Source organism: Neofelis nebulosa, chromosome 3 (assembly GCF_028018385.1).
Source record: "Neofelis nebulosa isolate mNeoNeb1 chromosome 3, mNeoNeb1.pri, whole genome shotgun sequence".
NCBI classification, from domain to species: domain Eukaryota; kingdom Metazoa; phylum Chordata; class Mammalia; order Carnivora; family Felidae; genus Neofelis; species Neofelis nebulosa.
The window spans coordinates 174,767,948-174,790,520 of record NC_080784.1 but is presented as its reverse complement, the minus strand read 5'-3'; the positions used below and the strand labels follow the sequence as shown (position 1 = coordinate 174,790,520).

The window sequence follows — 22,573 nt, the reverse complement described above, 5'->3', positions numbered from 1 at the left end:
GTCAGCAAGGAGCCTGACATGGGACTCAAACTCATGAACTGTGAGATCATGACCTGAGCTGAAGTCAAGAGTCTGATGCTTAACAGACTGAGCCACCCAGGCACCCCCAACAATTTGTATTATTAAATGCATGAATTCTTAATTCTAGAATAATAAATAACACAGATGCTGCAGGACTAAAAATCAATTTTCTAAAGGCCATTTAGAATAATTTTAGAACAATCAACAAAGGTTAATACAAAAAGAAGGTGTCTGGTTAACCAGATACTTTAGGCAGCCAGGATATCCAATTCCCCAGACTTTCCACTTAATCAAGACTAATATGTAAAGAAATGAACATATGAGTTAAATAACCATTCTATAATCACTGTCTGGCATTACCTCATCTATACAAAAAACAAGTTAAGACCCTACAGTCTGACCCATAACGAAGTGAGACATTTGGATAAGAATCACTTCTGCTTTCAGGAGGAAGGGAAGGCCAGCTTCTTACTATTCATTCTTAGTCATCAAACATAACAGGAAGTCTTCTTAGGTGGGGAGGGTCAGCAAGGAGCCGATGGGTCTCTGATGGACCAACCAAAGGAAACAGCGAGGGAGTAGTGGGTATCTGTGACACTGGGAAACCAGCTTTGTGCAACAGGCAGAGGAGAAAAGGGCCAGCTGGGGTTTTAAGGGAGTTTTAAGCAACACTGCTCTAAAGCCTTGAAGAAAACACACACACGTATTTACACACACAACATGTGCGCACACACAGACACATCACTGCAGATTTGGTCACATTGCACAATGACTTAACAAACCCTCACTAGGACATTTCATAATGCTGCTATTCGGAGCTGTTATAATTCTGAGAAACATCTTTAAGGACATGATAAAACCCACAGAAGTCAGGTAACATGGAAGACAGGACGGCAGAGGAACAGATCATACTGGGCGGAACTCACAATGCCAAATACTAGCTGTGTGGTCTTGGGCAAATTACTTAATCTCACAAAGACTCCATTTATTTATCTAAAACGGGAGTACTTATGATTTTTAGGGAAGATAATGAATATAAAGTGGGTGGGACAGGAAACACAAGAGAAGTTACAATACTAAGGAGCCTTGGAATTCTATATAAGCCTTACATTTTTCCTTGTTGAGATGAAAAGACTTCAGGATATACTAATAAGTGAAGAAAAGCAAGGTGCAGAAGTGTATGGAGAGCGTGCTATCATTTTCATAAAATCTGGTCTATTTACTTAGGTTATCTCCTTGCCAGGCATTGTTCTGAGTGCTTTACAAATATTACCTCACTTAACCCTCATAAAGATGCTGTAATTACTATCATTAGCCTCACTTAAACTGGGGGAGGAGCAATCAGGTAACTGTCCAATCAATGTTGTGCGTGCTGGTCACCGGTGGGGCTGGGGTTTGAATCCACAAGCAGTCTAGCACCAGCATCTGTGTGCTTCAGCACTACCCCAGGCTGCCTTCCACCTATCCTTAAGAGACACACAGAGGAGGGAAGGAGAGAGAGAGGAGCAGGCTAGAAAATGGGCAGAGATTGGAGTTTTGCATCAGAAACCAGTAGCCCTGTCAACACCTTGATTTTGGACTTCTGGCCTCCAGAACTGTGAGAGAATGAATGTCTGTTTTAAGCCACCCAATTTTATGGGAAATTGTTATGATAGCCATAGGAAACTGATACAAGAATCTACATACCTATGCTGATATATGCATAAAAATATTTTTTTTCTGAGAGGATAATTAAGAAAGTGTTACCTTTGAGCAGAAGAACCAACAGAGAGAGAGCTTTATATTCACCATTTTATGCTCTTTTGTCCCTTTTGAATTTTTTATTACTATTTGCATGCATTCGTTTTATTTTTTAAAAACAAAAGTGTCATAGTGGGATAGGTAAAATAACAGTCTAAAAATGGCAAATATACTATCCCAATAGAGAAGCAAAACATTATTTTGATGATTTTTACTTTTTAAAACACTGGCCTTCCTTTCCCTGGAAAAAATCAATCAACAATTACTTTTGTTTACCAACAGCTTTACATTTTTTTTTAATGCTTATTTTTGAGAGAGAGAGAGCACGCACATGCGCGCGGGTGCACGCACACGTGAGCTGGGGAGGGGCACACAGAGAGGGGGACAGATGATCCAAAGTGGGCTCTGTGCTGACAGCAGATAGCCCGATGCAGGGCTTGAACTCATGAACCATGAGATCATGACCTGAGCTAAGTCAGACGATTAACCGACTGAGCCACCCAGGCACCCCATCAACAGGTTTAAAAACAGGTTATATTAAAATTATATCATAAAATATACAAACCATTAAAAATAAAATTGATAACTTAAAATTTGTATTAAAATCCAAATATGCTGGGGCACCCGGGTGGCTCAGTCAGTTAAGCGTCCGACCTCAGCTCAGGTCACGATCTAGCGGTCCGTGAGTTCGAGCTCCGTGTCGGGCTCTGGGCTGATGGCTCAGAGCCTGGAGCCTGCTTCCGAATCTGTGTCGCCCCCTCTCTCTGCCCCTCCCCTGTTCATGCTCTGTCTCTCTCTGTCTCAAAAATAAATAAACTTTAAAAAAAAAATCCAAATATGCTGAATTAAAAAAAAAAAAGACAAGTCACAGTCTAGGAAAATTATTTGCAACACATGTAACCACAAAAGTATTAATATCCAAAATATATTAGGAATTCTTACAAGCCAATAGGAAAATGAGTAATAAGCCCAATGGTGGGAAATTAGCGAAGATATAAACAGATGGATAACAGAAAAGTAAAAAGAAATAGATTCAACATATAGTAAGGAATGAATCCTTATTAGAATATGGGAAAATACAAAACAAGACAACCAGGAGACACCATTGTACACACCTGGGATGGACAAAAATTAAAACATCTAATACCAAATGTTGGTCAGATCATGAGGAAACAGGAACTCTCATACATGTTCAGAGATTCTGACTTAAGTGGTCCGGGATGGCACCAGGCATCAGTATTATTTTAAAAGCTCTCCAGGTGATCCAGTTCAGAAGGATCAGGGCACTTATATGTAAATGTCATTCTAAACACATCGCCCTCTAGTGGCCCGTTTTCCTCAACTGCACCCTTCACACCTCACGGCCTGGAAATGATGTAGGTGTCCTTGACTCTCACTGCTACCTCCAGATCAGTCTTTGAAACCTACCCCTCCTGGTTGCAATCACCCAGAGTCCCATCACTCCTTCATTCACTGAGTATTTCAGCAATGCTCACCGTCCAAGTACAATACCACCCCTGCCATAATTCTAGTAATTCCAATAACTATGTAGAGATACTTTCATTCCACACCCCCCGCTTCTTAGTTCTTTGATATTCTCTCTGCTAATGATCTTATACTGCAACCCACCTCAGCCATCCATTCCCTCATTATACCCGAAATATTATTATTGCCAATGGCTGCACCCTCTCCATAATCTCACTTGCCAGCATCCCGCTCTCCAGCTACGACCTCTAATTCTCTCCCTCTGCTGCCAACAAGCCCTCAGCCCTGCTGCATTGGACTGAAAGCTCATGATCCATCCTTTTAATCACCCCTCTATGTTTACGCTCAGCTACCTTATTCCACTCTCCTCTACCCAGGTTGAATCCAACTCACCACTGGACTACACAGAGCCTGAGCAGCTCAATGCAGCTGGAGAAAATACCCACGCTGACTGTTTTACTCGAAATTCATGACTGGGTCCCAACCTCAAGGGGGAGCAGCAATCCTACTACCTTATCTACCCACCCCCCCTTTCCTAAGCCTGTTCACTCTCCCCTATCTTATACCTCCTTTCCTCTCTTATGCTGCCAACACCCCCTTCCTTCCTCTCTCTCAGCTGATGATGCTTCATTTTTCATGCAGAAAAGCAAAGCAACCAGAAGAGCATTTCCACATCCTCCCCCAAGACTCTACTAGCCTACTTGTATGTGTCTACCTGTTGTACGTGTCTTCCTTTGTTCACCTGAATGAACTCAGTCAAGAGCTTCCTCCCCATTGAGCATTGACTTCCATCCCTGCTTGTCCACTCAAGGAAATCACTCTCTCACGCTTGCAATGATCTTTTCTCTACTACATCATCATTTTTTTTTGCTCTAATATATGGTTCTAATTAGCATATAATGCTACAACTTCTCTCATATTTGAACCCTCAGTCTCTTCATCTTTGCTCCCCTTTACACCAGAACTCCTTGAAAGAGTTGTTGTACTCACTGTCTCTAAAGTCTCCTTCCATTCTCTCAAACCTACTCCAATCAGGTTTCTTCCTCTATCACTCCAGAGAAATCATTCTTGTAAAGGTCACCAATGACGTCCACATTGCCAAATCCAATTTTCAATTGGACTGACCAATTCTCAGTTTTCATCAGATCTATTGGCAGTACTTAACACAGTTAAAAGATCTTGAAAAGTTTTCTTACTTAGCTTCTGGGACCCCATACTCCCCTCCTCCATTGCCATTCGCATACACCTCCCTCCCAACTTCTTGCTAAATCACTGCATTCCTTCCCAGTCTCCTTCTGGGTTCTCCTTATCTCTCCGACTTGGCACAACTAAGACTCAGTCCTGGGCCTCTTCTCTTCTGCAACTCTGTGCATTCTCATCCTGGTTCATAGCTTCAAAACTATTGATTTACTGATGACTCCCCAGTTACTATCTCCAGCCCAGACTTCTCCCCTGAACTCCAGACTCTTACACCCAACTGCCTGCTAAACATTTGCTAAACTTTTCTTGTTGCAAATCAAGTGCTTGAATCTTCACTACCTCAAACCTCAAACCTGTCCCTTTTGCATCCTTCCTGATCTCAATAAGTGATACTTCTGTTCTTGCAGTCATTCAGGTCAAAACCCTTGGACTAATGTTTGACTTCTTTCTTTTCCTCCATGTCTGCATCCAATCCTTGAGCAAATTTGGCTGGGCTTTTCTTTGAAACGTCTCCATAAGCAAAACACCCCTCGTGCCCTCCACCGTTCCAAAGTGGCCAAAACCATAGTCATCTCTCACACAGATAACTGTAATGACTTCCTAACTGGTCTGTCTGCTTCTGTCCTTCCTGCTACCCACCAACCTTCACCCTATCCCAAGCCAATTACAATCAGACACTAGAATCACGGCACACTCCTACTCAAAATCTGTAAGGGTTCTCATTTCACTCAAAGTATAAGCCAAAATCCCTATGATGGTTTGCAAGGCACTACCTTATCTGCCTCATCTTTTAGACTTCACTATCTCGATGGCCTCATTCCTGCCACTCTGCCCCATCCTCCCTCTGCTCCAGCCACACTGGCCACATTACCACTCTCTGAGTGCACCAAGCATGCCCCCACACTGCTCTTGCAGTCCTCTCTGCCTGAAACTGTCCCCACATATCACCATTGTTCATTCCTTTACTTCCTTAAAATCTACACTGAAATGTCACTTTATTGTCAAGACCTTCCCTGACCACGGTTACTCCCACCCATGATATTCTAGACCTATGGACACTATACATTGCTTTATGCCACCATCTGATATGTTATCTAGTTAGAGTCTATCTCCTTTTCAACAGAATGCAAGTTCTAGAGCAGCTAGAGCAGATCTAGGCACATACTCAAAAAAAGTTGGGTTTAATGAATGGTTGTGATGTAGGCAGGCTGGGCCATGGATCCAGAGGCGGTCCCACAGGACCAGCCAAGAGGGTCCTTGGCTACACACTGGATAGAAATAGCCAGGATGGAGTGAGAGCAGAGTTTGTTGATGATACAGAGACAGTGCACATACAGACAGAGCATCTGGAAGACGCAGAAAGGAAAAGGAAAGAGAGTCTCTTCTTTGTTCCCGGTCTGAAGTTTTTATTGAGGACTGTGGTCTGGTGTATGTGTCCTCTCACGCATCCAAGAACTGGTTACAAGAAAGACAAGTGTCCAGGTATCCTCCATAACTCACTTATTCCTTGGAGCCAAAGGGTCTTGGCATTGAGATGTCTAGCACCAATGGTCTGGAATAGGCACATGATGGGTTTATCCGATCATTCTCTCCCAGTCCTTTCTTAGATGTTATCTATTGTGTTGGAAGACTAAAGAAATCATTAACTCCTTGTCCCTTACAAGGAGGGCATGCATTATTTGTACTATGAGGAACATGTATGAGTGCAGGTACTAGCAAGAATAGAAGCAAGAAAAAAAGCAAGAAGGAGATTTTTATGGAGTCCTTCAGCTTCCCTCAGTTGAACCAATTTGGAGGACAATTTCAAGTATCTAAAAAAAGGTGACCTGGCTATTCCATTTCTAGCCTGCAATATAAGACAATATACACAAAGGAGGCCATTGCAGCACTATGTGTAATAGTGAAACATGAAATACACTAAATGTCCATCAATTGGGGAATTGATAAGTTGTGGATAATCGTACAATGGAATCCTATAAGGACTTTAAAATGAATGTACTAGATCTACAATCTATGAACATAAATGATTCTCAAAAATATAATGGCACATAGGATGTTATTTATACAATTTTAAAACATTGAGGGGTGCCTGGGTGGCTCAGTTGGTTGAGCATCTGACTTCAGCTCAAGTCATGATCTCGTGGTCGGTGAGTTCCAGCCCCACATGGGGCTCTGTGCTGACAGCTCAGAGCCTGGAGCCTGCTTCGGATTCTGTGTCTCCCTCTCTCTGCCCTTCCCCTGTTCGTGCTTTGTCTCTCTCTCAAAAATAATATAAAAACATTTAAAATTTTTGAAAAATATAGTATTTGTGGATAAAGAGATGTGCAGTATAGAAATATGGGTGGGGAGGATACACAACAGCTGGAGGATAGTGGTGACCTCCAGGGAAGGTGAAGAATGGAAGGGAGTAGATTTCAAACATATCTGTAACATTTTTTTTTTCTTTTAAAAGAATGCTCTAGGGGTACCTGGGTGGCTCAGGCAGTTAAGGGTCCAACTCTTGGTTTTGGCTCAGGTCATGATCTCACAGTTGGTGAGTTTGAGTCCTGCATTAGGGTCTGTGCTGATTATCATAGAACCTGCTTGGGATTCTCCCTCTCCCTATCACTGCCTCTCTCTCTAAAGAAATAAATAAATACACTTAAAAAAATAAATAAATAAAAGAAGGTTCTAAAATAAATATGACAAAAAAGAAAAGTTATTCAATCTTCATATTGTCATAATATTATCTACTTTTTTCTTTTTTTTTTTTTTTTAAATTTTTTTTTTCAACGTTTTTTATTTATTTTTGGGACAGAGAGAGACAAAGCATGAACGGGGCAGGGGCAGAGAGAGAGGGAGACACAGACTCGGAAACAGGCTCCAGGCTCCGAGCCATCAGCCCAGAGCCCGACGCGGGGCTCGAACTCACGGACCGCGAGATCGTGACCTGGCTGAAGTCGGACGCTTAACCGACTGCGCCACCCAGGCGCCCCAATCTACTTTTTTCTTATACAAACATTTGTCATATTATTCTCTGCTTTCCTATATGTCTTAAAGAATATTTTATTCTTTAATACTCCCAAATATTTTTAATGAATAAAAAAAATTTTAAGTTGCAAAAAATAACAACTTTTGAAATAAATCCTGGTGGGCTTAGAAGCAGCAGCATTTCAGTAAAAGGGCATAATTTGCAGTCAGCAACAAAACCTGTTGCTGGAGTTGCTTGCCCCGTATTCTGTTATCGGAAAGGTGTGGTTTGGGTCAAAGGCGAGAAGGAAACCAGCCGTGAAGAGGGAATGTTTGATCGGGCGGCTACCGTTCAGCGCAGCAGGGAGGGCAGGTGTGGCAAAGGTGCTTGCTGTCCTTAGGCGCAGAAGTCACAAGCATAGTGTTTGCGTCCATGGTTCACTGAAACACGCCTGTCACACCTTTCAAACAAAATCTGCTAACACTCACAATTGCAGAACTCAGAACGAATCACTGTTTTTAAAACTGCATTGTCCCTAACTTATATAAAATATATGTACACGTATATATATTTACAAGAGAAGGTTTATACCATACATGACACTTTTGTAAACTTCCCCTGCCCTACACTTAATATTCGGCTACGGCCTGCCTTCTTTGCTGTCAACAAATCGGATGTAGAGTTATAATTTTTAATGGCTACAACATATCTGATTGTTTGAAGATGCTATGGTTTACTTCACCAATCCTTTATTGTGGGACAGATTATGACCGGGTTTTCTCGGGCACAAACAACCGCAATAAACATCCTTGCACATACATACTCGCACATTGGCTTAAGACAAAGTCGCAGATGTGGAACTCCTGGGCCAAAGCTACTGCTTTTGAATTCTGATCCCCATTTCCAAACTGGCCTTCTAGAAAGTGTTTTTTGTTTAGTTGGCCGATTTTAAATCAAATGACACTCCCACAAACAAGGTAAGGGAAAGCTGTTTAACGCACAATCGAGGCATCAAAAACTCTGGCCGAACTTGAGCAATCCCTTCCCGGGGAAACTGCCCGCAGGGTTTTCCGGCACTTTTAAAGGTAGGAAATGGATGCGGAGAACCCCAAGACCCGCCCAGGGTGGGGGTGGGCGTCCGTCCGGCTCTTCCTGCGGGCACAGGGCTGGAAAAGCCTAGTTATCCCGCGAGGATCCGGGACCGGAGGAAGAAGGTGCCCGGGCGCCTCGGCTGCGCTCGGGCGCTGGGGCGGGGCGCCCGCGGGGGCGGGGCTCCGCTTGGGCCGACCGCGGGGCGGGGCAGCTCGGCCGGCCGCCCCCTTGTCCCCCCTCCGGGCCCGCCCTCCGGCCGCGTCCCCGCCGGCCCTGCCGACGTGGCGGGGCGGGACCCGCCCGGCGCTCCCGCGCGCACTCGGCCGCCGGAGCGGTAAGAGCCCCGGGCACCCTCTCCCCTTCCCCTTCCCCTTCCCCGGGAGGGCGGGGGAGTGCGAGGACAGCCGCATCTGGGTGGTGGGCAGACCCTGCCGTCTCTCCTTGTCCTGGTCCCCAAATTCTGCCTTCCGCTTTAGTGGGAAGCCATCGACAGGGACTTGGCACCGCGCGCGGGACCCGGGAGGACCGGACTTGGGGGGTGAAGGTCTGGGGAGGCGCGGGAGGCGCGGCCGAGGGCCCTGTGTGGGTGCGGGCGTGTGAGTGTGTGTGTGTGAGTGTGTGTCGCTCCGGGTCCACGCTCATGCACACACCCACACGCCCGCACTCGGGGTCTGCCCCCTCGGCCGGCCTGAACCTCCGCGGAGACTGCCTTGTGTTCTCAAAGTATCCGGTCGCGGCACCAAGCAAGTCTGAAAAAGTTTCTCCAGTGCCCCAGGTCCGAGTCAGAGGAGGCTGCAGGATCCCTGCCGCCAGGGGCACAGAGGGAGCAGCTCCCCATAAGGCAAAGTCCTCCATCCTGGGGTTCGCCTGTCCTTGGTCCCGGAAAACCGAGCTCTGGCCTTGACCTCCCAGCCAACTTCAGCATCTCTCTTCCTTCAGCTTCACACGCTCTTCCACCCCAGCCAACACCCTAAGCTAGTGCTACCTGGATTCACATCCCCCAGGCGGAGCCTACCCCCTGTCCCCCGCCCCTCCCCAGCCCCCCACGCACTCACTCACTGATCTTCCACCATGGATTCTGGTGAGTATTTCCAGCCATCTCAGATCTGGCACCTGAACTTCACCGTCCTTTCCTAGAGTAGGAAGACATCTCTGTCTGGGCTAAAAGCAGTATCTGTGCCCCATTCATCCCATCAATTCCCATCCTGAGAATTAGAGTTACAAGCAGGTGGCTTCTAAAATCAGTCTCTCTTGAACTCCAATTTGAGATAACTAAGGAGACAGCCTGTCTGTTCAGAGGCCTCTTTCTGTCCTCTTTTCCTCCTAGTGCCCCTTTCTGACCTCACCCATATTCATTCCCAGTTCTCTCTGTCCTTTCCTCCCTCAGAACCTGAGCTCAGGAAAGAATCTGCTAACTGCTTACTTACATTGTAAGCTTTGAGCGAAGGAATGAAACTTCCAGGGTGGTATTTGAAGCACAAGCCAGTGCAGAAGGAATTTGAGGGTGAATGGGGGCCTTCTAGAAAATCAGAGATTCAGTTCATATAGGTAGCCCTTTATTTAGAAGTCCAGCATATATCAAATATTCTTCCTTAATCAATATCAAACAATATATTTCAATTCCGTAAACATCTGAGGGTTAGAAACCAAGCTGAGTGCTTGCTGGTCACAGTCCTGGAGGAGGAAATGACACAGAAACAAATACTCCTTATAAATGCCATAGAAGTTAGTGCAAAGTATCACTGTCTCTCTCACACACACACACACATACAGCATGGAAGAGGGAGCAATTAGTTTTTTGGAAAGAGTGGGGCAAATTAAGGAAAATTTCAGAGTAAGAAATACACTAGACATGGAGAGACAAATAGGAGTTTGCAAAACAGTTGAAGGTAGGGCAGCCCAGGCAGAGGAACCAGATAGGCAAGGCAAGGATGTGGGAATGTTTACAGGCTTGTTGGTACGGATGGGAAGTCTGGTGAGGCGAGTGTAGGGTGTATTAAGAGTTACAAGAGGTGGAGAGATGGGAGCTGAATTATGAAGGCTCACAGATGTCATGCAAAGGTGTTTCAACCTAATGGTTTTTAAACAAGAGCAAATAGGTCCCATCTGTGTTTCAGAAAAATACATAGGAGACAGGTGGAGGCTAGACCAGAGGAAAAAGAGGCTGGGGCTCGGGCCCACCACTTGTTAAGCTTCATAGGTGGAGAACTCTTATAAGCTGATTAACCTCTCATGCAGAGGTTTTTTGTTCCTGCTCCTTCACTGACCAGCCCCTTTAAAAAATTTTTTTTAACTTTTTTTTTTTTTAATTTTTTGAGAGAGAAAGAGTGTGAGCAGGGGAAGGGCAGAGAGAGAGGGAGACACAGAATCCAAAGCAAGCTCCAGGCTCTGAACTGTCAGCACAGAGCCCGATGCGGGGCTCGAAGTCACGAACTGTGAGATCATGACCTGAGCCGAAGTCGGTTGCTTAACTGACTGAGCCACCCAGGCACCCCAGCCCCTTTATAAAATTGGGGGCAGTGATTTTACAGTCTACCCTGTTACCAAACTCATATCTTGCCAAATGAGACCATTTAAAAAAATCTATCCCCTGCACTACTATTTCATAAAATGAAAGACATTTTAATACCAAGGAAAGCACGCAGGCTAAACTTGCAAGATGAAGGCAGTCCTTTAATTTAATAAATTTAGATTGACAAAAAAACTTGCTATCTTGTCCTCATTTTTCTCTATCATCAGGAACTGGTCCCAGTCCTGCAGTTTTTGGTGTTCGGGAACCAAGTATCCAGGTCATTTTGTCCAGTTTGTCTAAGAGCAGGAAGTGAGGAAGCCCACCGAGAGTGCGTTGTGTACCCACAAAGAGAGGGTGGGGCCAGGGCATGCTCTTTCCACCTCAGAATACTGTTTCTCTCTCCCCCCACTATTCCTCCATGCTGCCTCCTAGCCCAGCCACACATTCATCCTGATTATCTAGAATTCCTTCCTGATACTGGGCATTTGCACATACTCTGATCCTATCATGCCTGAGTAACCATAGCAAAACCATTTCCAAGGTTCTCCCTTGCACAAGGTCAGTCTAATTCGGGCACATCATTCCCTTATTGGATGTGCCGTTTTTTGTCATCATTTACCCATTTCATGTTAGCTGAAGTTGTTTCCTGGACCTTCATTGACCAGGAATAAAATGAAAACAGATTATTCATTTTCTGAAGGATAGTAGTCATGGCTTCCACTTTAAACTTATTTTTGGAGCCTATGATGTTGCTGCTCCAATACCTAGCATAGTTCTGGGAGCATTTTAGGTGATGAATGAATTTACTCATGAAAAACTAACTTATTCCCAGCCTACAAAGGCTCCTTTATATGCCACTCTTCCTCTCCTTGAAGTGTTCTAAAGAAGCCTCCTTGTTTCTCTGGGTTCAGTTTCGCTAGCATCAAAGCCACAAGACATGGCTGCAGTGATCAATGTTCCAAACCATAAATCAGGAGAGATTTATAAGTCTGATTGCTTCTGGGGCCCCCAGGCCGACATGGGGACTGTCCTAGGAAACACAGTGCGTATCACAGCTGTGGTCCTGGTGCACTCTGACAGTCACTGTGCAGACACAGCTTTCTATTTAAAACACAACAGTTTCTAATGGCCTCAGATAAGAGGGCACAGTGTTAAAACTGATTTCATCTCTCCTATCATAACACCCAGAGTAGACAAAGGTCTATCAGAACAAACAAATGAAACCAATTTTTGGTTTTGGCTCTGGTTTAGAGAAAATACAGACCTGTAACAGGCAGAAGTCAATATAGATTAAAGATACATACAATTAGAAGTTAAAGGGCGCCTGGGTGGCTCAGTCAGTTAAGCATCTGACTCTTGATTTCAGCTTGGATCATGATCTCTCGGTTCGTAAGTTTGAGCCCTGCATTGGCTCTGCGCTCAGAGTGGGGAGCCTGCTTGGGATTCTCTTTCTTCCTCTCTGCCCCTCCCCTGCTTACACATGCGCTCTCTCTCTCTCTCTCTCTCTCTCTCAAAATAAATAAACATTAAGAAAAGAAGTTAAAGTAGGGTAAATATTATGGTGACCATTTTGACTCTAAATGGATGTAAAAATACAGTCTTTTTGAAACTTGTAAGTTGTCCATAAATATTTTAAACAGTATGGGTTCAATACCTTATAGCTAATTTGGGGCATTTCTGAAGGAATGGCTTCCTGTAGCTGGTGGAATGCAGAGCAGCTCCAGGGAAGAGAGGTTTCTGTCTCTGCAGTTTTTCTACAATTGACCTAAGGCAATTTGGCCATCAGCTTGTTCTGAGAAGCTTGATGAAGTCCAAGCTCTCTGACCTTTAAGGCCTCTGGCATGGACTGCTCTACAGGCAGGACTCAGCTAACCCAGTCAGGTTTTGGGGTTCTCCCGAAAAGCATAACTAGAAGATCTCTCTCTCAAAGACCACTAAACTGCTGAACCCAATAGAATCTTATGCCCTGGTAATAGAAGGGCGGATTGCACCTGTATGTTATTATTTGCCAATCCACATATCTCAGGCATCTTCTGTTTCACTGGTGAAAAATGGCTTCTAATATCCCTTGTGCTAATTAGCACATCCTGGGGTTCTGATTAAAGGGGATGATGGTTAAACCGTCTCTAGAAGTGGACACCCAATTACAGATTTTGAATGCTAACTAAAGTCTTCTGGAGAGGACATTCCTGAATAGGGCACTTCAGTGTTAACCAGCCACCCCTAGGCTGTAAATTGCAGCAAACCTGCATGCATGTCACACGATATATGCAGAGGTATTTTAGAGTACATTACGAACAGCACTGCAACACATTTAGGGCAAAACAGAATCAACAACAACAACAACAACAAAAACTTTTTATTTGCCCATGAACATTTATTATAGCCAGGTTTATCCTTACATCCCTGTTTATAGAAAAGTGAAATAGTTTGGAGTGCCTTAATAATCCAGATTAATAATAAGGATTTTCAAATTACCTTACAAAGAAATGAAAATATCAGACAGTGTCTATGGCCAGCTATTGATGAATAAAAAATGGGAACAAAAGTGATGTTGAAGCATCATTTATTCACAGGGCCATTCTCCTAATGCCCCTAGGACCCAGGCAAGGATAGGACAAATTAAAACAAAAATTTCTAGATCATGGAAACCAAGCAATGTTCTAGACCATGGGTCAGCAAACATTTTTGTAAAAGGCCAGATAGTAAATATTTTAGGCTTTGCGACTTTATGGGCCATATGGTCTCAGCTACTCAACTCAGCTGTTGTAGTGCTAGAGAAGCCACAGACAGTACGTAAACAAATGAACATATCTGTGTCCCCATAAAATTTGATTTACCAGAACAGGCGGAGGGCACAATCTGGCCAGCAGGCTATAGTTTGCCAACCCCCAGCCCTAACCCAGTCCTGACTCTGAGATTTTCAAGAAGATTTTATTTGTTTACAAAAGGACAGCAGCTTTTCAAGTACCATCACTCAGTTCTGCCTTCCTCCCACGAGCCACAGCAACTGCCTTTTCTGGGCAGTGGCCTTGTTTCATTCTTTATGATTTCAACTAGGCATTGGCCTAGTCATTGACACACTATCTCCAACCTTAAATATCCTAAACTTTATATACCAGCTAAAGGGAAGTATGCATTTTTTTTTTTTTTTGCTATTCCCACCTATAGACTTGTTTATAGGAGTGTTATTACTGAATCCAAGGATTTTTATTTAAAAGGAGACCTTCTAGGGGCATCTGGGTGGCTCAGTTGGTTAAGTGTCTGATTCTTGATTTTGGCTCAGATCATGATCTCGTGGTTCGTGGGTTCCAGCCGGTGGTCAAGCTCCATGTTGGTGGTGCAGAGCCTGCTTGGGATTCTGTCTCTCTCTTTGCCCCTCACTTGCTTGCACTGTTTCTAAAAATAAATAAATAAACTTTAGAAAAATAAAAGAAAACATTCTAACTTAGTTAACCTGGAGGTTAAGGAACAAAAGAAAGACAATATGGATCATTTGGAACCATTAGCTGTAAGATAGCTCTTGAGTAGTAAATGGGGTAAAGGCATTTTCTGTTTGCTTTCATTTCAAATTACATTTAAAAAAACTTTAGGGGCGTGTGGGTGGCTCAGCCGGTTGAGCGTCCGACTTCGGCTCAGGTCATGATCTCACGGGTGAGTTCGAACCCCACATCAGGCTCTGTGCGGAGCCTGGAGCCTGCTTTGGATTCTGTGTCTCCCTTTCTCTCTGCCATTAATCCATTCTCACTCTGTCTCTGTCTCTCTCAAAAATAAATAAACATTAAATTTTTTTTAAATAGTAAAAAATATAAATAAATAAAAAATTTTAATTCCAATATTGTTAACATCCAGAGTTATATTAGTTTCAGGTATACAATATAGTGATTCAACAATTCCATACATCACTGGTGCTCATCATGGCCAGTGCCCTCCTTAATCCCTATCACCTTTTTAACCCGTCCCCCATCCACCTCCCTTCTGGTATCATCAGTTCTCTAGAGTCTGTTTCTTGGTTTGTCTCTCTCACTCTCTTTTTTTCTTTGCTTGTTTGGTTTGTTTCCTAAATTCCACATGTGAGTGAAATCATACAGTATTTGTCTTTATCTGACTGACTTATTTCGCTTAGCATCATACTCTGTAGCTCTATCCAGGTAGTTGTTGCAAGTGACAAGATTTCATTCTTTTTGGGGGGTTGAGTTATGTAAGTATATATATGCCACATCTTCTTTATCCATAAATCTACTGATGGACACTTGGACTGCTTTCTTGGTTTGGCTATTGTAAATAATGCTGCTATAAACATAGGGGTACACCTTCAATCTAGTTATCGTACTACCGGGTATTTGCCCCCAAAATACAAAAACACAAATTCAAATTACATTTTAATCTCAAGTCTCTGAAAATATTCATCAAACAACACTCATATTTGTTGAGCTTCCCACTAGGTTCAAACAACCATGTTAAGTGCTGCATAAAATCTGAAAACAAAACACGGGAGCTCCTTGTGTTCATAGAATTTACAATATACTGTGATAGGAAAACACTCAAGCGACTCTAAACCAAAGGCAAGTATAACTGTCCAAGGTGAGGCAGATGCAAAGCACTCTGGCAGTTCAGAGGAAGAAAAATTCTATCCAGTTGGGAAGAACAAAGAATGGAGGCAGTACTTAACTGGGTCTTGAATGTGTTAAGACAACGTATTGAACCAACAGCCACATGAGGGTCTTTTGTGAATGTCAGGCATTGCATGGATACTTACATTGTCTTGGTCCAGGTTTTGGAAGGGAATGGTGGGAGATACACACAGTGGGAACAGAGTACAGAGGTGCTTGGATGCCAGCTGAAGCTTCTCACCTCCTCCCAATAGTAAGTGGGAAACCCCTAAGGATGTATGAACAGGAGGGTGAGGGATGGGGAAGCGAAAGGGAGAGTGACAGTAGAGATCTGAGTCCAATGTTGAAGTCATCAACATGAACCATAATGAGACCCTGATCTAGAGTGGTGGCAGTGAATAGAAGTAAAAATAAAATAAAAGGCATAAATTCTGAATAAAGAGCCTCTAGGATTTGGGCACTGGGAGAGAAGAGGCTGGTGGCACTGCAGTTGGGCTCTGACATGGTTCAAATCTCAAATATGTCACTGAAAGTGTGACTTCTGAGCCTCAGTTGCCTCATCTGTAAAATAGAGCTCATAATATCTAACTCACAGGAGAGAATACATGTAAGGAGCCTAGGCTTAATAGGCGCTCAATAATGATAGGTATCGATATTACATATTCTTGAGAGAGTGAAGGTTTAGTTAATGACAGCGCTGAGGTTTTAAGCTTAGGTTATAGGGAAAATCTAGGCACCATTAAAAGGAACACAAAAGTCAACAGGAAGAACTAGTATTAACAGTAAGACCACAGGTTTCCTTTTGGATGGGAACAGTTGTCCAGCTGCCCATTAGAACTACTTATCCAGAAGTAGAATTTTTTTTTTATGAATATAATTTGTTGTCAAATTGGCTTCCATACAACACCCAGTGCTCATCCCAACAAGTGCCTTCCTCAGTGTCCATTACCCACTTTCCCCTCTCCCCTACCCCCCCCATCAACCCTCAGTTTGTTCTGTGTATTTAAGAGTCTCTTTTTGTTTGCCTCTCTCCCTCTCTGTTTGTAACTATTTTTCCCCCTTTCTTTCCCCCATGTCTTTCTGTTAAGTTTCTCAAGATCCACATGAGTGAAAACATATGCTATCTGTCCTTCTCTGACTGACTTATTTTCACTCAGCATAATACCTTCCAGTTCCAGCCATGTTGCTGCAAATGGCAGGATTTCATTCTTTCTCATTGCTAAGTAGTGTTCCATTGTATATATGAACCACATCTTCTTAAAAATATGGAAGCTTCATGAATTTGCGTGTCACCATTGCGCAGGGGCCGTCCTAATCTTCTCCGTATTGTTCCAATTTTAGTACATGTGCTGCCGAAGCGAGCGCTAGAATTTTTTTTTTATTAACAGCGTTATTAACATGTAACACAATAGGTTATATGTATTATATATATCATTAATATATTGAGATATAATTCACCTACCACAAAATTCACTCAAAGGAATTTGAAAGTTCAGTGGTCTTCATATATTCACACAGTTGTACGGCCATTACCACGATCTAATTTTAGAACATTTTCCTTGTGGACAAAAGAAATCCATACCCATTAGCAGTCATTCCCTCCTCATTCCCCTTCCCTTCTGTCCCTGGAAGCCACTAAATTACTTTCCATCTCGATGGAATGAGGTAGATATTTGAAACTCACGACATAAGAGTGGTGTGTGAAACTGTGAGAAAGGAATGTGATTCACCAAGGGAGAGAATGTAGTACAAGAAAAGGTAACAGCCAGACAACCTTGGGGAATGGCTATGTGAGGGGACAAGAGGGCTACATGTGCACATGATCCTAAGCCCGTACCTCCATTTGGCCAGTATGTTAAGTGGTTTCTTACATACTGTGGCTTTCGTGACAACTTGAGGTTTGACCAATTGGTAAACACCGAGGTCGACAAAAATACTCACTGATTTGACTGAGACTTGACTTCTGGTGTAGTGAGAACTCTGTGTTTTCATTTTGGCCTAAGAAAATTATCATCTTGGGGCAACTGGGTGGCTCAGTTGGTTGAGTGGCTCTTTTTTTTTTTTCACCGTTATTTTATTTTTTTATTTTTTTAATTTACATCCAAATTAGTTAGCATATAGTGCAACAATGATTTCAGGAGTAGATTCCTTAGTGCCCCTTACCCATTTAGCTCATCCCCCCTCCCACGAGCGTCTGACTCTTGATTTCAGCTTAGGTCATGATCCCAGGCTTGTGGGATTGAGCCCCATGTCAGGCCCCATGCTGAGCATGGAGCCTGCTTGAGATTCTCTCTCTCCCTCTACCCCTCTCCCCTGTCCTCTCTCTCTCTCTCTCTCTCTCTCTCTCTCTCTCAAATAAAAATTTGTTAATTTTTTTAAAAAATGAAAATTATCATCTTGAGCTAGCCTTTTAGATCTGTACTGTCCAGTAAGGTAGCCACTAGCCACACATGCCTATGTAAAATATAAAATTAAATCATTTAAGAGTTCTGTTGAACGGTGCTGTTCTACATGACACACTAGCTTGCAAACTTGGTAAAGAGTTTTCTGCTTTGTAGGTAATTTCATAATAGTGACATTCCTCATTTGACTTAATACCTTACTTCTTTCCCTTCCAATTCATCCTGCGTTTCCCTGTGTCAACTATTGTCCAGCAGAACCCAGGCCTTCACCAGCTGGTGTCCAACAAAGCACACTTATGTGTATATGTTGCTTTCTCAATGTGAATCTCTGATGACATCACAAAGCTAAATGTCAAGTCATTTTTGATCAGCTCTCAGGTATTTTCTATGCTTATTCTCATTATTGCTGTGATTGTAATTAATACAGTGATATTAAGTAATTTCACAGACACAGATAATACTCATAGTTCCCATATACATATCCCTGCATACCAGGTACAAGATCCATGAAAGTTTAGAGATAGCATTGCACGGTTGCATTAGTTTCCTATTGCTGCTGTAACAAATTGCAACAAACTTAGTGGCTTATAACAACACAGATTTATTCTATTACAGTTCTGGAGGTCAGAAGTCCCAAACTGGTTTTCACTGGGCTAAAGTCAAGGTGTTGGTAAGCCTGGTTTCTTCTGGCATCTCTGAGGGGAGAAAGGTTTCCTTGACTTTTTCAGCTTCTGGTGGCCGCCCATATTTGGCCTGGCTCACGGCCCCTCCTTCGTCTTGATCACCCCAATCTCTGCTCCTGCTCTCTCCTCACCTTTTCCTCTCTGTAATCATATTTCCTTCTGCCTCTCTTGGAGGACACTTATGGTTTCATTTAGGACCCATCCAAATAACCCAGGATAATCTCCATTTCAAGATCCTTAATTTAGCCATATATGTGAAATCCCTTTTGCTGTGTAGGGTAACATTCACAGGGTCCAAGGAACAGGACGTAGATAACCTGTGGGGGCCATTTTACAGCCTACTCCAAGGTTATGTAAAGTTTCTTATTGGTAGAAGAAAGTTTACTCCTACCAGATTTAATTATTGGGGGCTTTGAATAAAGTTTAGCAATTCCGATTAAAGCAGAAAGTATTTGTAATCATGTTGACAGATATTAAAATGTCTGACGATGCCGGTGACACCTCAGCCACTGGAGACAAAGCAGAAATTACCAAGATGCCCAATAGCAAGTTTTTACCCAAAGAGACAGAAGCACACTGTGATTCAGCTACGATTCCAAATGAGCCAACACCAGCTGACGCCACAGGAGATGGGCATGAAAATGCAACCATTCAGTGCGCAGAGACTGCAAGCACTCAGCACCCTGAGCCCCAACACCCCAGTGCCACGCAGCATCCCCCCAATGGAGAAGTGACTGAGGATGCGCTTGCTGAATGCATTGACTCCGTCAGCCTCGAGGCAGAACCTGGATCTGAAATACCCCTGAAAGAGCAGAGTAATCCGGTAGGAGCGGTTCATTCGATTCGGTTCAACCTGAGTTCTTATCGACGCCTACCGTGGGCACAGATTTGTGCCCAGCTCCGTGGGTGGGGGTTGGGGATTCAGAATATACTGTGGCATCACCTCTGTCATCAAAAGTGTGTTGGGTGGTGAGAAAAGGCATACATGAGAATAATTGGTCATTATGTTATTTGCATTTTGATGATTATAGTAATACTAATAACAGCCACCAATGACTGGACACATCATTATGCCAGGAACCCGACTAGCCACTTTCGGGTCAGGTAATTCACTCCATACGACAGTTCTTTGAGGTTTTGAGATGGATATTATTAACCTTAATTTATAGATGAGGCAATCAGGAGGCAGCTTAGTGAGATATTAAGCTACTTGGTAATAAATGGAAGATATTGAAATATTGGACATTAAGAGTCCAAGTTATTAACAAGCCTGATTCCACCCTAAAGAAGTCAGTGTTTCTTTAATACCACTTAAATTTTAACACATATTTACAGATCTAGTGTGGGATCTTAAACATTCAGATCACTATTTGATCATCAGCTATACCACCTTCCAAAGGACCAGAGGCAGAGCATGTTCATTGCCCCTTCCCTTCAGTGTCCACATCTGTCTTTTGAGGGATTAAGATAGACCAGTGTCTCCAAATTGGTACCTTGTACAATGTCAGTATGACCAACGAGCTGGATTTTCTTGGCATTTTTACCTTCATCCACGTGGGGACTGGTGGGGATGGAGAGGCTCCCAGCATGAAAGAGGGAGACAGGCCACTCCCCTCCAGTCCTGTGCTTTCCACAGTGATGGTACAGGATGGGGGGCGGGGGGAATAACGGTTTTCCTCAACCAGGCCCCAGCCCTGCTCATCTGAAGTATGCCACCAGAGACCACCTCCGTGTCTGTCCTTGAAGGGACACTACTACATGCAATGAAGGGGAGAAACTAAACAGAGAACCAGTGCTGGGCATTCCCTCTTGAACCTATCATTAACACTATTAACTTGAGCAAGATACCTAATTTCTCTGTGCCTCAGTTTTTCCCTCTATAAAATGAAGAAGTTGCACATGAAGAGCACTAGGTATACTTCTGACTAATATTTTGTGATTCTTTTATTCAATATCAGGCTTCTTGTGCCTCTGCTTCTTCAAAGGGTTTGACTTTTAGAACTGTTCTAAAATGAGATGGACTTCCTCAGGGAGGAGGGGGTTTCCCACGTCTGGAGATGTTTACACAAAAGCAAACAGTAGTTTTGTAGGGATGTCATGGAAGGGATCTGAGGACCAGCTGAGAGTTTTTATGAGATATGGTACACATACAAGGAAAATTGTGTTTGTGAGTTCCAAGTTCACAGACTTCAGAGCCACCATGGACCCCCTAAGGGATTAAGCACTCCTAGACCAGAGGCTCTCAACTCTAGTTGAACATTTCAACCACTGGGAAATGTTTTATTTATTTATTTATTTATTTATTTATTTATTTATTTATTTATAATTTTTTTTCACGTTTATTTATTTTTGAGACAGTGAGAGACAGAGCATGAACGGGGGAGGGTCAGAGAAAGGGAGACACAGAATCGGAAACAGGCTCCAGGCTCTGAGCTGTCAGCACAGAGCCCGACGTGGGGCTCGAACTCACGGACCGTGAGATCATGACCTGAGCCAAAGTCGGATGCTTAACCAACTGAGCCACCCAGGCGCCCCTACCACTGGGAAATGTTTTAAAAAAATGCTTGGGGCACCTAGGTGGCTCAGTAGGTTAAGCATCCAACTTCAGTTCAGGTCATGATCTCACAGTTTCTGAGTTGGAGCCTCGCGTTAGGCTCTGTGCTAACAGCTTGGAGTGTGGACCCTGCTTCAGATTCTGTGTCTCCCTCTCTCTCTGCCCCTCCCCCACTCGCACTTTGCCTCTCTCTCAAAAATAAATAAACATTTAAAAATGCTGATGCCAGGGTCCGTATTAGTCTGGGTTCTCCAGAGGAATAGAGCCAGTTGGATATATATTTTAAAATCCTATACCTATATATACCCATATGCCTGACTCTGGAGACTGTTTTCCCTGCATGCTTTCTATTGTGGGAAACATTGGTTCTCAATTTTTATTATAAAAGCAACTGTTAATAAGTATCTTTGTACATTAAGAAAACCATATTTTCTGTACCATTATGACCTGACCTGACCTAAAGAAACTATACTAGCTCCACTAATTCAAAGTATATATGTTCCTAATGGATAGATTATACATTCCAATTTCAGACTTCTAATAATGATAACAAGACTGCTAATAAAACTAGAGCAAAAAAAAGTCAGCATGCTCCTACCTATCCTATCCCCCTTCTTAATTTTTTGAGCACACTGCTTTTGAAAGCACTTTGTAAACCTCCTTCATGCCACAGGGTTAGAGCCAATTAGTAGACAGGTATTGCCCTCCTTTCCCTACACGACACTGATAGTTTTCAAGGACTTGGAAAGGAGAGCATTTCTTCATAATGAAGCATCACAAAAGTATCTGGATGGAAGTGCAAATATTGGCCGGCCAGGTTGGGCCTGTGGCTCTGGGTGTATGTGTTTGGCATTGCACCGAAAGCTCAGTGAAACCAAGATGTGGGAGGAATGCCCATCAGTATGTTTGTTCTAAGAAGGTAGAAAGCCGATATGGCTGGTGGAAGGGCCTTGAGGAAAGAGGGTATTTCTTCCACCAAGGTCATATATAAACCCTTCTAAGTAGGTGCAAATTTAGTCTCTTTCTAAGGATTACCCAGAGAGGGGGTGGGTGGTTCAACTACCTCTCTTGGTAACCTATTCTTTTAAATTAAAATTGGAAGTCACTTTTGTGTCTTGTCTTCAAGCATTGTTCATTTGCTATTTTATTGCCCTTGTTGGATACTTATTAAAAGAAATCCTTAGCAATGATGAAAACAACTATTTTTCTGTTGATCCAGAAGAGAATTAATTTTGCAGAAAATCTTGAATCGAAAGTTCATTTACAAGTTGGCTGTTTGGATCTTGAACACAGGTCCCTTGAGGAATGGCGGGTCCAGTAG

General features: G+C 43.2%; 1 protein-coding gene and 1 non-coding gene across 6 annotated transcripts in view; one reads left to right on the top strand and one right to left on the bottom strand.

The window, feature by feature from the left end:
- Positions 1-22,573, top strand: part of FAM114A1 (family with sequence similarity 114 member A1) — a 114,194-nt gene that overhangs the window by 28,804 nt on the left and 62,817 nt on the right. The window contains exons 1-3 of one of the 5 annotated variants that reach the window (XM_058722852.1): positions 15,801-15,866; positions 18,631-18,685; positions 19,169-19,521. In XM_058722852.1, coding sequence (XP_058578835.1) covers positions 19,177-19,521 — 345 coding nt within the window. In that variant the 5' untranslated portion in view covers positions 15,801-15,866; positions 18,631-18,685; positions 19,169-19,176. Of the gene's footprint in view, positions 1-8,731; positions 8,823-15,761; positions 15,867-18,630; positions 18,686-19,168; positions 19,522-22,573 lie in introns of those variants that run through there. The other 4 variants (XM_058722856.1, XM_058722853.1, XM_058722854.1 and 1 more) reach the window with 4 other exon arrangements.
- Positions 16,872-16,978, bottom strand: LOC131508180 (U6 spliceosomal RNA). Its single transcript, XR_009259892.1, has one exon. It is a non-coding gene; the product is annotated as a U6 spliceosomal RNA (small nuclear RNA).